This window comes from Leucopleurus acutus (assembly GCF_964270905.1).
Source record: "Leucopleurus acutus genome assembly, chromosome: 15".
Classification (NCBI taxonomy): domain Eukaryota; kingdom Metazoa; phylum Chordata; class Mammalia; order Artiodactyla; family Delphinidae; genus Leucopleurus; species Leucopleurus acutus.
This window is the reverse complement of record NC_139157.1, coordinates 25,584,939-25,599,760: the sequence shown is the minus strand read 5'-3', so window position 1 is coordinate 25,599,760 and position 14,822 is coordinate 25,584,939. Positions and strand designations below refer to the sequence as shown.

General features: G+C 39.5%; 1 protein-coding gene across 1 annotated transcript in view; it reads left to right on the top strand.

Moving 5' to 3' along the window:
• Positions 1 to 14,822, top strand: part of ARFGEF3 (ARFGEF family member 3) — a gene marked incomplete at both ends in the record, with an annotated part of 181,862 nt that overhangs the window by 82,996 nt on the left and 84,044 nt on the right. Inside the window, 4 exons of the mRNA XM_082855540.1 lie at positions 1,843 to 1,965; positions 5,217 to 5,259; positions 7,398 to 7,476; positions 14,056 to 14,160. Of these exons, the coding sequence (XP_082711666.1) occupies positions 1,843 to 1,965; positions 5,217 to 5,259; positions 7,398 to 7,476; positions 14,056 to 14,160 (350 nt within the window). The remainder of the gene's footprint in view (positions 1 to 1,842; positions 1,966 to 5,216; positions 5,260 to 7,397; positions 7,477 to 14,055; positions 14,161 to 14,822) is intronic.

Genomic DNA, 14,822 nt, shown 5'->3' with positions numbered 1-14,822 from the left:
GATTTCTTGGGAGAGTATAAGATTTAAAGAAAACTGTTAAATCCTAAGGTATAAATAGTACGAGTGTGCCTGATTACACTGTGGAGAATTTGATTTCATCAAAGTGAAATACCTCACTCAGATGTATTTTCACAGTTTTTAAACTATTTCATCACATGCAAAAGTAAAAGCCTTTCAAGATTAAAACATGTTTTTTTCTAAGTATGTATAAATTGTACCTTCAGGTACATTATAATCCACGATTGTTTAAGAAAATGAATTTAAAACTGATATACCCTAAATGGTAGTTTGAAAAACAAATATTGGAACTTGCTCTTATTTTTTAACTTAAAATGAATTAATCTAAGCCAACTTCCAACTACACTGTTGAGTTTTCAATGCTCGTTTGGAATATTAAGCATTCAATAGGAGATAAATTAAACTGTTAGAAAATATTTACTTTTACCTAGTTAATTTTACCAGGAAGGTTATTATAATGAGGCCCGGCAGAAAGGTCTAGCTTAAGCAGTAGCAGCAACAAAGGTTAACATTTAGTTTCTCTCTTGTTTCAGTTATCAATCATCAAATTAAATTTGCCATTTGGGTGAGAACCCTGTATTTTCCTTGTAGATAGTCTTGGAGTTACTCCTAGAAGAATAATTTAGGTACATTAAATCCCCCTTTCTTTCTTTTTGTGGGACTAAATATGCTTGGAAAACGGAAAGGATAACATACGTTATGCGGAGGAAAAAGTGGGCAAATTTAAAGCATGCATTTATTGTCAATGCCCATTCCTATAGCTTCCAAAGGAATTAGAGGCAATAAAATCTGAAAAGTCATGCCATTTAACATCAACATCATCATCAAATGAGAGATTTTTTTTTTTTTTTCCAAATTGGGACTTCATGCAGCAGCCATCAGGGAGTCTTCTCATGTTCAGCTAGACATTCAGACTCACAAGACCCAACTAGACCACAACTGGCGTTATGTTCACTTAGCAGGATATAGGACAGGAAACAGAAGTAGGTTAACGACAGGCATATATCTTTCACAGGAGTCCTTGCTGCAGTCCAGAGGCTAGCTGCTGGCTCTCAAATGTCAGCTTAGGAGCAAAAAGATGAGAGCCACCTTTGTGGGTACAGAGTCACCTTGGCTAGCATCCCCAGGTTTCAACTATGTAGGAACCAATCATCTGTAACAACTGCATGAGCTCAGCTGGCAGAGGTCCCAGAGGGTGTGATCAATGACAGCAGTCACCCAGGGAAACTTCTCACCAGGTTTTTATAGTTCGTTCACAGTTCTCTGAATTCAGATGCAGCTTAGTAATCGGGGGACATTTTTACCCTAAGCCATGCTGCCTAGTAACACAGCTAACTGTCCCACTTTTATCAGGTTTTCAAAAGAACACAGCTGGAGACTTAATCCAAGGTCAAACTTGTTTATAGAGGAGAAAGGGTTTCATTAACCCTTTCCCCGCACTTCATAACTCAGGAGTTAAATTCTGTTCCTGTTTTGTCATGGAGAGAACTTTTCCTGATTAATTTCTAGCCACCTGAGTTTGTTCTAGGTAGAATTATTTGGCATATCTAAAAATCACTAATTTGCATTCTTCTGTGATGCTCAGAATAATAAGCTTCTAAGAGTGATAATCTTTAGGGAAAGATTACTTTTCCTATATGATTAAAAACAAATTCCCAGGGATTTAAAATACATATTTAGTAGTACTCATTGACAACTAGTCTTAAATCAGGCTGACTTTCTATTTAAGAGAGATTTAACATCCTCTCTAATTAATTCCAAAGCATGTTGGTAATGAACTGATATCTACAGATCGTGTATGTTGCTGTCTTATTTCTTTACCAGGTGTGCATTGAAACATACATATGTAGCTGTCACCAGCGTAGTATAAACACTGCTGTGCGGGCAACTCTCAGTCAAATGCTGAGTGACTTGACTTTACAGTTACGACAAAGGCAGGAGAATACGGTGAGCCTCTCGGTACCCACACGTTCATCCCGGTCTTGCCAGTGTCTCTGTGTAACCGCATGCTAAGTGTCCCACATCCTATATGCTTTCCCCTCCCCCTGCCAGGGCTGCTTCCTACTGAAACATTAGGAAGGGCTGGCTTGGTTCAGAAGAACATTTATTTATATAAATTAAACTCTTTAAATGTGTCTTTGCCTGTTTCACTCCAAAGCTTGGAGAGTTATTTTTCCTTATGGTTTCGGTCATGTTTTTAGTCATTAATTTAAAATTCACTTTTCTTTTAAAATCATGTTTTAAACATCTCTGATTGAACAATTTTATTAAAAATATTTTGATGTATTAACAAACAGAAGTAAATTCAGAATTAAACAAAATTACTAGCAGTTAATTAATTACATGCTTTGAGGCTTGGTGTATATGTTTCTGTTTATGAAATAAAAGGCTGGGGCAGGAGGTTTCCTTCACCTGCTGGTACCATCAGGGAAGAAGCTGGATTTGTCTTCTCTCTGTCATCAAAGCCCACTCGAGCTTTTTGCTCTAAACTTCAGCAGTTTGTCTAAAATGAGCATTCCCGGGAAAAATGTAAATGTAATCAGCTTCTTGTATATGTTATCTCCTGGGAATGTTAATTGAGGAGATGATTCCTCTTCAAAATTGGTGTTTTAAAATAAATGCCTCTAATAATTCAGATTAAACTTCTTTTAAAATCTGCAAGAAGTATTCCGAAATGAACACTTTATGAGTTATTTTTTAGAATAGGAAATCTCAATGGCAATCCAGAATATCTCAGAGTTCATTTCTCATTTTTAACTTCAGTTATTTTCTAATTTTTAGAAAATCATGGCGTTGAGTGAAACCTTAGAGATTATCTGGTCAAATTCTTTTATTCCTCAGAAAAACAGCTGGGGAAGATGAAGCCCAGAGAGATGAAATTGAGATCTAAAATTAATGAGCGTATCAGTGAAAGAGCCAGAACAAAAGCCCTAGTCTCCTTACTGACTCCCAGTCCAGGTTATTAATATGCAGTCTGGCAGCCCGTGTATTTTTGTTTTTTGTTTCAATCCACTAATCTGAAAAAACAAATACTGATTTTCTTTTCTGTTTGCTATATCTAAAGCCCAAGTTTTTATTAAAAATGGTTTAAACTTGAGATATTTTTATTATATTAGCTTACTCTGTTAAAAACTATTTCATTTATACTAAGGTTTTGCATATGACGGTATAGATATATTAGTTTAAAAGAAATTCAAATCTATAAGCAGAAAGCATTAAGAGAAAAAAATTTCTTAACGGAAACAAAGCTAAGATGTTGAGAGTCCTGATACTAGTATATTATCGTGTTCCATCCTTGCTAAATGGCAACATGATGGGAAATACTATAACACTAATGCTTTAAGATGAAGCATTTAAATGAAACTTTGTAGTTTCAAAGAGATTTCAATTATGATAGTTTATTTCGTTATATTTTTAAACTTTTAAGTAGGAGAATTTGGGGTTTTAAGTAAAACGACTCAGCTTTTTAGCTTATCTTGCTCTTCTGTAACAATGGTGACAGGTATGGTTGTAGAGATCTGGATAAAACTAGAGGGTTGTCTGCCTCTGTCCTAGGTACTGTGTGGCTAATCAACCTTCTGGTCCCCCTCATCACTGACCATCTGGACTCACCCCATCCGGAGACAAGATCCCAAACGAGATAGAAAATGAGTGTTTCCTGTTAATTTCCTTTCTATTACTCATTAGATCCCTGGAGATGTTATTGTGTCCCAGAAATACACGATTCTCAGGATGCTAATATTTGAAGCACTTAGGATGTTTAGTAGAGGGAGACATAACTTTTGCCACCTAAGAATGGTTATTTTAAAAAAAGCTATTAAAGGGGAGTGGTCCCTAGGAATGGTGAGGCTCACTCTGAGTAGGCTGCATGTTCTCCCATGGGACACTTAGCATTACTTGTAGAAGATGTGTATAGTGCTTAGCGTGACCCATCCCTGGAAAGACATCATGGGCCATCTCAGAATTAGAAAGACCTAAGTACGGTGGAAAGAAAATAAATCTAGAATGCCAAAAGCTTAGCATGAAATGTATCTTCAGCTTACTGTCTAGCCCCTCCCAACCCCTACTCCCAGGGCAGATTACTCAGTTTGATTTTGTAGCCTCAGAAACCCTGAGTTATTACCGAGCTTTATTTTTGAATTATTTCGATGACAAAAGCCATTGTTAAATTGTTGTTACACATTTTAAAAAGAAAAAAATGCCACATGTAAATATTTGGGGGTAGGTGGTAGTGGTTTTCCTATCCATAAAAATGATTCAGATGGATTTCCTCCAGAAAATGTTGTTCTGAACTTAATATTTATCCATGTGCTGAGCTGTAGGCACTAACGTAGCATTTCCCAAAACACTGTAGAAGTTGCTGAGCTTGCAAATTTATGAACAGAGAAGAGTAGAAATACATGCCCGTAACAAGTTTTAAAAATGATCAGTGCTATGGTATGATTTATATCTGGCAGTTAGCTGGCATGGAAATGCCTTCTGTTTATCTCCCAATGCTAAGAGGTGGGGAGACTGAAGGGTTGCCTTCCTGTTCTCAGCTCAGTAGTCACTGAATTATCCGTATCATGGGAAATCATCTTACTACCAGTAAATGTCTTTTCCTTCCTATTCTCCCTTCCCTCCAGGTTCTGTCTCTACCCTGGTAGCTCTAGGCCTACCTAGAGATGGCCTAGAGGGTCGGTCTGGTCAGTCAGAAGTTAATACACTCCCCCATCAATTAGGAATCTGGTGCTTCTGACCCGCAGTCATCTTGGACTTGTATGTTGAAGTCCAGGAACCTGATTCTTCTTACGATTAAGAATCTGTACTCATTAGGTGCCAGTCAGAGTGCAGTCTGTGACCTTGGGGCAGATTGTTGTGCAAAGAGAACGCACCTGTTTAGGCAGGTATTGCCTCAGGTCATAGCCCTGCAGCATCCTGGAATGATCAAATGCACGGTGGGCCTTAAACTTCCAGGGGGTTGTGGACTCTTGAATGAGTTATTTTTGGAACTGATAACTCAGTTCAGACATCACAGCCTTTTCATAAGTACCATGAGTAATGAAATGCTATCAAGAGCCGGAGGGTGCGCCTAGGTAAGTTAGCAGAGCCCAGAGCACTCAGATGACACTTTGTTTCCTAGAACTTTCCGTTGTTTAACAGTCGGGATTTTTCTTGCCTGAATCTCCTAATTGTCCTGTGTGTGTCTCCCTTACTAGATAATTGAAAACCCGGATGTACCGCAGGAATTCAGGAGTCAAGGTATTGGATTTGATTTCTGTGCATTCAGTTTAAAAAGCCGGTGTAAAGACACCTACTGTGTGCTTGGGGTGGGGATGTAACGCTGAGTAAAAGCTCTCGGGTTAGTTCCCCATTCTCCTTGGAGGCTCTGCTTAGCTTGAGTCAGCTGTTTCCTTCTGTTCCTACACCCTCTGCCAACCATACTTGTCCCTGCTCCAGCTGTGTCAAGGAAATTAACTCTTCACACACCTTCCTGCTGGAAGCTAGTTTTTGTAGTTACATCACTCTTCATGAAGTCAGGTTCATTATTTCACCTGAAGGGTATTTGTGAAACACCGGAGTTTTTGATATGAAAAATGAGTCACCTCACAGGGAAGGACAGACAGCCCAGTTTCAGTAGCAGGTGAAATCAAGGTAAGGAACTTTCATTCTGACCCACAGGACAGGAAAAAATAAAGGTCCGCGTACAACAGACAAGCACTTTGACTTCTTCAAAATGTTTGATGGTATTGTTTTCTGAAAGAGATATGAAAAATTCAAATTATCTGATTGAAATACTGAAATATAATTTTTATTTTGAATTTTATTCAGTAATTTTTAAAATGCTGGAAAAAATCTGCTTTTCTTTGATATTTTTGCCAGTTAATAATGGGGAAAGGGGGGGGCGGGGTAGAGAGAAGATGAAAAAGACCAGGGAATGAAACAGAGAGAAAGAAGTAGCTAAACAGCCACAGTTAGAAAAAGAATAAATGAAAGAAAAATGACCGCTTTAAGTCATTTTCTAAAGCATCACATTAGCATGTTGTTTTAGTCACATCCTCCTGCATTCTTGGGCTGCAGCATCCTTTCACCTTTTGAAGCTCTCAGTGGTATACTCCAAGATTTTCCACCAGTCTCTTCCTCTTTTGGCTCTTGCAGTTCCCATAATGTCTTCCTTTAACGTAGGATGATTTTATAAACTAAAATAAGAGGTCAACGTCCTCTTGGTTAAGGATGCATCTTTAAAATCTACATCAGTAAAAAAATTGATGGACTCATTTGAAATTTACCTAAAATTGAGTTTCAAGACTACTTGTGGGTTTTATTTATTTTAAACTATCTTTTATCATTGTACTTTATCATTTCTCAATTTGTTCCTGCATTTAAAATATTAAATTCTGAGGATCAGCCATTTATCATTCCCTTGCCCTCCTCCAATTTTATTTTTATTTTCCTTCTTACACTCTTGCCATTTTTTCTCCATCTTCTCTGACCTCATGGTCATTCATTCATTCATTCATTCTATACATCCATCAAACACTTGGGCACATTTGTATAGCTCTCCACAGGTTTTTATTTTAAAAAAAAAAGCAAATGCTTCCACTGGTTACTTCACTTGGCCCAACAGAGCTGGGACTTCATTATTATTTATCGCATCTTGCCGAAGGCTAAACTGAAGCTTACCCTAGCTCACACAGTCAGCAGACTGTGGACCAGTACTTGAACAGATTCCAAATTTCAGCCTTTTTCCAATACACTTCGGTGCTCCTGTGGGAGTTTTGTTGCTAGATTCTGGACACAAACGTGTTTGAAAGGAAAATTTTTTCTGACCGTGGCTGTTGCTCCTTTAACAGTGAAGGCCACGTACCCTGAGGATGCTGGACAAATAGCTAAAATAGGTGAAGATGGTGACTAACTTATTTTGCCTCCTTTCCCTAGTTTCCTAGTATGAAAAGCCCATCTTTCTTCCATGCCACCATATTTTCTCTCTCTGGGATACAGCTCAAGTCTGCTCAGGAGACCCAGAAATTGAAGAGGTCAGAATAAGGGATACATGTGTAGTCTGCTGGCCTAAATATTGATAAAATTGTTATTGATTGTGTTGTTCCTTAAATTAACCAAATCTTTTTTGTTAAGTATGAGTGAACTTTACTTATAATGAATAGTCTATTATTTCCTTCCTGGACTATCTTGAGTGTTTTACTTTGGAAAGGACTGATGGGATAATCAGTCCTTTAATTCTTTTCTGTGACCCTTTTGGTGACCTGAGGAAGGCTCAGCATCTGAAAATCATCTTTCCAGTCCTGAAAGTATCAAAAGCAGAAGATGGGAAGGACTGTTGAGGAAGCCTGTAGTGCCCCCTGCCGATGTCTAATGCCTGTCACCTCCTCTGTTTGAAGGGTCAACCGTAGAGTCCCTCTGTGATGACCTTGTCTCTGTGCTCACTGTTCTGTGTGAGAAGCTCCAAGCTGCCATCAAGTAAGTGCCTTCAACACTGGTGCTCTGATTCGTTCACGGACTATTTCTGAAGTAACTTCTGCCTGCAGCATCACTTAAAGTTGCAGAGCATAGGGACAGTGGTTCCCACCACCCCGTTGGTATTCACTGAGCAGTTCACTGTCTTTCCTGAGGCATGTGTTCAGTGATCTTGGGCAAGCCCACATGACCAAATACGATTACTGAAGGATGTAATTTTCTGATGAGAAAAAGGGAAAACAGTACCTTGCAGAAGAGTTAATCCCTTGAGCATGGAGGTGAGTGGAAAAAATGTTGGCTAAGACCTAGTTGATATGAGGGCTGGTCCTAACCTGGCATGTCCCAGGTCTGTGGCTCCAGGTAAGCCTTCTCATCCGGCTATTGCGCCTTCCTCCTCTGCTAAATGGCCAGGTTGGGCTGTGTGATCTTTCCTATTTCTTCTAACAGCTCCTGAGCCTGTGAACTCACACACCTATCTTTAAAAAGTGCGTTATTCTGATTTTTATATACTTTTCATTTATTTGCATGACAGTTTAATCAGTGATATTAGTTCATTTGTGACGTCCACTGCTCCAACTCTCCGTGCAGTAAGTTGATAACTTCTGCATCTGTAGTAAAGACAAATCATAAAAAGGCCAGACTTGCCAAGGTGAGATGAAAGTCTCTACCAGCTACATATAATTAACTGCAACATTCTACAACATGGTAGGATTCTGAAGTGCCCTTTGAGTTGGGAAAGACACATTAAACTATTGTTTACTGGTAACTAGAGTAATTGATAATTCAGAAAAGTTTTCCTTGTAGAATTTTATATATGGTAATGAGCTACGAGAAACTGTCCAGTTGCAGACATGAATGAGCTCTCTCACTTTGCTGGAAACACTGCAGAAATTTGTTTTTGTTGCTTTTGTTTCTTCATAAACTCAGGATTATTTTTAAGCTAGGCTTAAAACTACTCTTAAAAGTTGTTGCCGAATAGTCTCTACTTCAATTTATCTATCATTCCTCCAGGTCACCTGCATATTTTGACCAAATTAAGCTCAATTTATATCAGGCACTTAAAAAATGAAGAGATTTATTTAATACTTAGGTAGTACAAACCAAAACGAAATCGCGCTTAACTTCTTCCACACCCCACCCTCAAGTTTCTCCCACCCCAGGACCCTAGGCAGGCTGCAGGTATGGGCATTATTTTTCCCTCGGGGGGAATGTACATGGAATGTACCTGGCTGCTCCCGTGCCCCACTCAGGTCCCCTCTTCCTGACCATGGAGAGCTGGAGCAGTAGGGCTGGGATGCAGACGAGCATCCTAACCTGCAGGCTCTAACCCCAGCCACAGTGACCCCATCTGTAGGGACCCCGTGCTACCTGATTGCCTTGGGACAGTCCCAGGCTGTGCCCGTTGTGTGTGATTACAATCACCCTCCTTTACTCTCAGCAGTGTCCAGGCTGGGATAGGCTATATATTCACTCTACCCATCCGTGCCCGGGGTTTAGAGCTCTCCCAGTGCTAACTTCTCACCCCCCCTGCCCAGTTCCCGTCCCTCTTGGCAGAGCCAGCTGTTAGAGCTGGAATATGTTTCTCATTGGCTTGTTTTCTCCTGAGAGACAATCAGAGTTTAATTACTATTGGCTCAACTGCATTATCTTTGTTGGATTACCTGGGATAAAACCCCTGTTGGGCCCCTTACTAGCTCTTGACTTTGGGCAAAGAGCTCAACCACCCTAAGCTTATTGATCCTATAATTAATTATTATTAGCACATTATGTTATTTTATTATGTTATAATAATATTTATAATAAAATAACAATGTTAATTATATTTGTAATATAATTTTAATATTGATATGCTTAATGATTATTCAAAATATTTTAAATTTGCATTATAATCATTATAATATAGTAATATATATAATATTAGTAATATAAAATATAAAATATGTTAGTGGGCTTCCCTGGTGGCACAGTGGTTGAGAGTCCGCCTGCCGATGCTGGGGACAACGGGTTCATGCCCCGGTCCGGGAGGATCCCACATGCCGCGGAGCGGCTGGGCCCGTGAGCCATGGCTGCTGAGCCTGCGCGTCCGGAGCCTGCGCTCCGCAACAGGAGAGGCCACGACAGTGAGAGGCCCGCGTACAGCTTAAAAAAAAAAAAAAAAAGTTCGTAATATAAAAAATTAGTAATATAAAATATTTTATTATGTTATAATAATATTTATAATAAAATAACATTATAATGTTAATTATATTCGTAATATAATTTTAACATTGATATGCTTAATGATTATTCAAAATATTTTAAATTTGCATTATAATCATTATAATATAGTAATATATATAATATTAGTAATATAAAATATGTAATATTAGTAATATAAAATATGTTAGGGTTTTTGTAAGGATTGAATGAGAAAATTAACCTAAAAGACTGTCAGTGCCCACCAACCCAAGATCACCAGGAACATCTGAGGTTAACAGAATTAGGGTTATTAACTTGCTGCAGTAGGGGAGCCTGTACACTATGCGAACGATAGGACATCCAGTAAAAGGATGGGTATTAGGAATTGTTATAGGATTTGAACCTGAGTTAGGTAATTTGGTGCGGATTAAAGGAATTGGGGGTTCTGTTCAAGGACTGGCTACTGTCAGAAAGCAAGGGGCAATTCTAGCATTGAGCATCCTAGTTTTCATCTAGCTGACAAGAGGGCCAGATGGGAGCCAGAGTTGTCACTGGAGAAGCAGCAGGAGTCACTTACAGGGGAGGATAATATTTGGTCATTTTTGTAATTGTACAGATTTTTTTTAAAATTTCTGTTCAGATCTGATTGTCGATTTGCTTTCATCTTGTTACATCATCATTGTGGAGAGTCCTCATCTGATGTTAACATTCTGTGCAGTTGTTTCTGTTCCCCAGGGGAACACACAGCTGGCTGGTAGCAACTAATAAGATGGCTGTTGCCAGCTGTCAAGGATTCTTCTTCTTGGCCCACCCCTTCAGGTCTTAGCCTTGTCGGGGAATAAAACAAAGACCACCGAAATTTTGAAAAACTTAAAGGCTATGTTCATTACTGTGCTGACAAGGGAAAACTAATAAATTAAACTCTGTTTTTCTGAGTAGTTTGCTAAGGGAAAAATCTAAAATTTTTAAGTGCTACAAAAGTGCTAATAATAGTTCATGGTAATTATGCCATTAATAATTTTAAAATAGCCATCAGGAGAAGTTAGAACAAGTCTGTAGGTCTATAAATGACACCATTTTTCATTGGTCCAGAAAGAGCCTTTAGCAAAGTCTAGTAAGGACCTGCCTGGCATCTGGGGTTCATTCAGTTCATGGTTCTTTAAAACCTGGATGGCTCTAATGTCACCTACAGGGACCCCTACCTATAGGGCAACCATATAACTTGGCTTACCTTAAACAGTCCAAAGTTACGCTTATTGTATAATTATTGTTAAAGACACTCATATCGATATCTTCTAGGAAATACTGGTATAAGTGGATTTTTTTTTTACTGCACAGCACATAATAAATATTTGATAAATATTAGCTCTAAAATAGCTTGTTTGCTTTCAGAATTATCAGTGCTAATTCTAGTTGGTGACGCATTTCTTACATTAGAAATTTGACTGAAGGTTGTTGGGAAAATTCAATGCACAAACGTACATTACAAATGCTCACATATGTGTATTAGAAACTAAAGGTCATACATTTCTATCAGTCACTGAAAAAATGAAAACATTTCTAAACCGTATGATTCAGGGATAGGCTTTAAATGGAAAAAAAAATAACTCACGTGACCTGCATATGGTTTTCTAGGATTTCTCATTGGACATTGGATCAAAGATGGCTTTAGGCATATTGTTATAGAGCTTAATGATTTTTATAGGATTCTCATAGTCTTGCTTGTTTTATCAAAGCAATTTCCTTATCATAATTCTGCCTCTGGAGACTCTTCTCCTTGTTTGGTTATGGCCTTTCCCATCATGGTTCCATTGCCCTAAGTTGGGGGTTGTATTACTGCAGAAGCTGGGGTGCAGCAGGCTTAGTGCAGCTTCTCTGGGAGACGTTTAACACCCCCGGGTCAGATAATACCATGCCCTTGGCTGCTCTCACTTTGGTGGTTCTATTAATTCTCCTTAAATTTTCACATCTATATAGTTTCTTCTGATTTTACTACTTTAACTCCTTTTATTTCCATTGGCTAAACTTGACACCTCTCCTACCTTCTAAGTAAGTTCTTCCTCTGAAATCACACCACGGTCATTACTTCCCACCCAATATCCATTCCCAAAATCAATGCCGATATACCTCACAGGTCTTTAGCTCTGTAGGGGTATGTACTCATGATATGTTCAGTCTCTCAGGAGAAATCAGAAAATGCATTCAGGCACACAGGTTAACTCACATGCCTCGGAGATATGGTATTAACAGAGCTCTATATTAGGCAAGTTGAGTTACGTGATGCTGTTTAAATCCAAGAATTTTTGGAAGGATACTTGGGATTAGAAAGATATTTTTTCATTCTCTGCCCGTTGGTTTCCCACCACCCTCACCCCACTTCCCTCTCTTCTCAGTACAGAATGTCGGAGAGGAGTCTATACTGAGGCGTCTTGGAATCAATGAGGCGAGGCTGAGCCTTCATATTGTGCATTCTAATTCCATTCCACTCCTTATGCAACTCCCTCTCTCCTTTTTCTAACTAAATTTGAATCTGTTTCTAAGGGAGGCAAAATCAGAATAGTTCAAAGCGAAACAAAATTTTAAGAGCTCCAGAAATCGAGGATGTGCTGCCAGGTTGCTGTCACAGTAACCCTGCCAGGGCTGCACTGCTTCTCCTTCATGGACCACTGGTCTACCCACGAGAGTTGTTCTCTGTGGATCATGGGCCTGGGAGGAAATCCAGAGACGAGCAGAGAGTGAGACCAGTAGGTGCTCAACCTGTTCAAACAAAAGGCCAGACAAAGTGACTCACAGCCCTCCTAAGTAGGCAGATGTTCCCTAGTGTGTGCTGAAAGAGTTGGCTAGTTTCTAGGCTCCTTTCTGCCCTGTGCCTCTCACAGATTCGTCTGTCTATAGTCAGACAAATATGAAACGTACACACTGTGCACACACATATGTGTATCTAGTGAGGGGCATGCATGGAAGGTGCTCCTCTAATGACATGACGCGTGCCAGGCCACGAGTACTCATTTTTCCAGACTGCAGCAGCCCACAGAAAAGCTGCCGCATTCAGTCTCCAAGGAGACTCCCAGGCCAGTTTCCTTGGCAATGCGCTCTCTCTGTCACCAAGTCTGATGCCTTGGGGTTGCCATATTGCTGCAGCACGCTTTGCTGATATGTACTCATAGGGAACTTGACTGCTTGTAGCTTTTCTCTGGGTTTATTTCCAGTGATTTCAGAAACTGAGACTCTTTATTCTTTATAGTTATTTTAGTTTTGTGATGTTCGACTGACAGTTTGAAAGATAGACATTTTTCAGTAAGGGCATTTAATAATTATTTTTCTTAATTATGAGTCAAGTGATGGTCAGAAAGACCACCCACCTGGATTTTAATACTTTCTGGTGGATTAGGCAGAAAACTTAATCCAGGTATAAAAATGTGCATCCCATAAACTTATCTGTTATTTTTTAATCTGGTTCTGTTGAGGAACCCCATAGTAATAATTATGAGAAAAATAATTCATCTGTTGAAAAACCATGCTGCTTTCAAAAAAATAAAAGCCAAATGCAAGTTAGTAAAGCATTAATCATCTAAAAGATATCATGGTACAATAAAACATCTGAAACATATTTAGACAATTAAACATATTAAAAATTAATATTTCTGGAATAAACTGTGGACTTTAGGCAATATATCAATATTTGTTCATTAATGGTAGCTGTTAATTTGTTCATTAATGGTAAGATGTTAATAACATCTTTACCAGGATAAACCACGTGCAGGGGTGGGTAAAATATGGTCACTTTCCATACCATATTCAGTTTTTCTGTAAATCTAAAACTGTTCTAAAAAGTAAAGTTTATTACAGAAAAATCATCCTAACTGTATTAGTTTGTTGGGGCCGCCATAACAAAGTACCACAAACCAAGCGACTTTAACAACAGAAATGTATTGTCTTGCGCTTCTGGAGGCTGGAGATTGGAGATCATGATGTCAGCAGAGTTGGTTCCTTCTCAGGGCTGGGAGGCCTCACTCTTTGGCTTGTAGACGACCGTCTTCTCCGCATGTCTCTTCACATTGTCTTCCTTCCATGTGTATCTCTGTGTCCTAATTTCCCTGTTTTATAAGGACACCAGTCGTGTTGGATTAGGATCTACCCTAATAACTTCACTTTAACTTGGTTCCCTGTGTAAGGTCCCAACTCCAAATAAGACCATTTCTGAGGTGCCAAGGGTTAGAACCTCAGCATATGAAAGGCGGGGTGGGGGGGGGCACAAGTCAACCCATAACACTACCACTGCCCCGTACCCCAAAATTAACACCCTGTGGTACCTAACATTTCCCCAAGTGTTTTCCACACGTCACCTCTTTAGTTTCACCTTTACCTTGTGTGCATTTGTATGTTGGTTCTGTTCCTCTGCAGTGACAGTCAGCAGCTGCAGCTTCTGTACCTGGAGTGCGTTCTGTCCGTGCTCAGCAGTTCCTCCTCCTCCATGCGGCTGCACAGAGGCTTCACGGACCTCATCTGGTGAGTGCTCATCCTGACGCCGACCCCTGCTCCACCCCAACCTGGGGGGCTCGCTCCCTCTAGCTGGGTCTGCGGGTCCCTCCCCAGGGCATCCATGCCTCACTGGCCATTTCATCTATGTGTAAATATATTAGAGGGAAAGTAAGGAGATAGCTTTGCTTATATGCACCAGACGAAGCTACAGAGAGAAAGGGGAGAGAAAGCGATAATTATTGTAACAAACTATGCCTCCCAAGGCCCTTTTGCATTTTGTTTCCGTCATAGGATCATGAGAGCCTACGTTCTAAATCATATAAAGGCACCAGAGAGCTGCACAGGCGAGGCGGTTCACCTTCGCCAAAACTGGACCTTCTTCTCAGCCTCACCCTGGTGCCGTCTCCATCTCAAGCTGAATGCTAGTCTCTTAATCATAGTCAGAGATTCACACAAGTGACAGGACCCTCAGGCAGCCAGCTAGCTGCTCTGGGTTCCTGCGCTTATTGACAGGGAGAAAGTCGAATGCTATGTATATGATATGTGTCAGAATTTTAAACCAACTTCTCAAATAAGGAGTATAAATAACTTTGTTATTTATAGTAAAATGAAACTTCATAACTAAGTTAGCATTTTGAGTCCATTTTCCTCACATAAGATGATTTCTAATGCTTCTCTTGATATTTTAT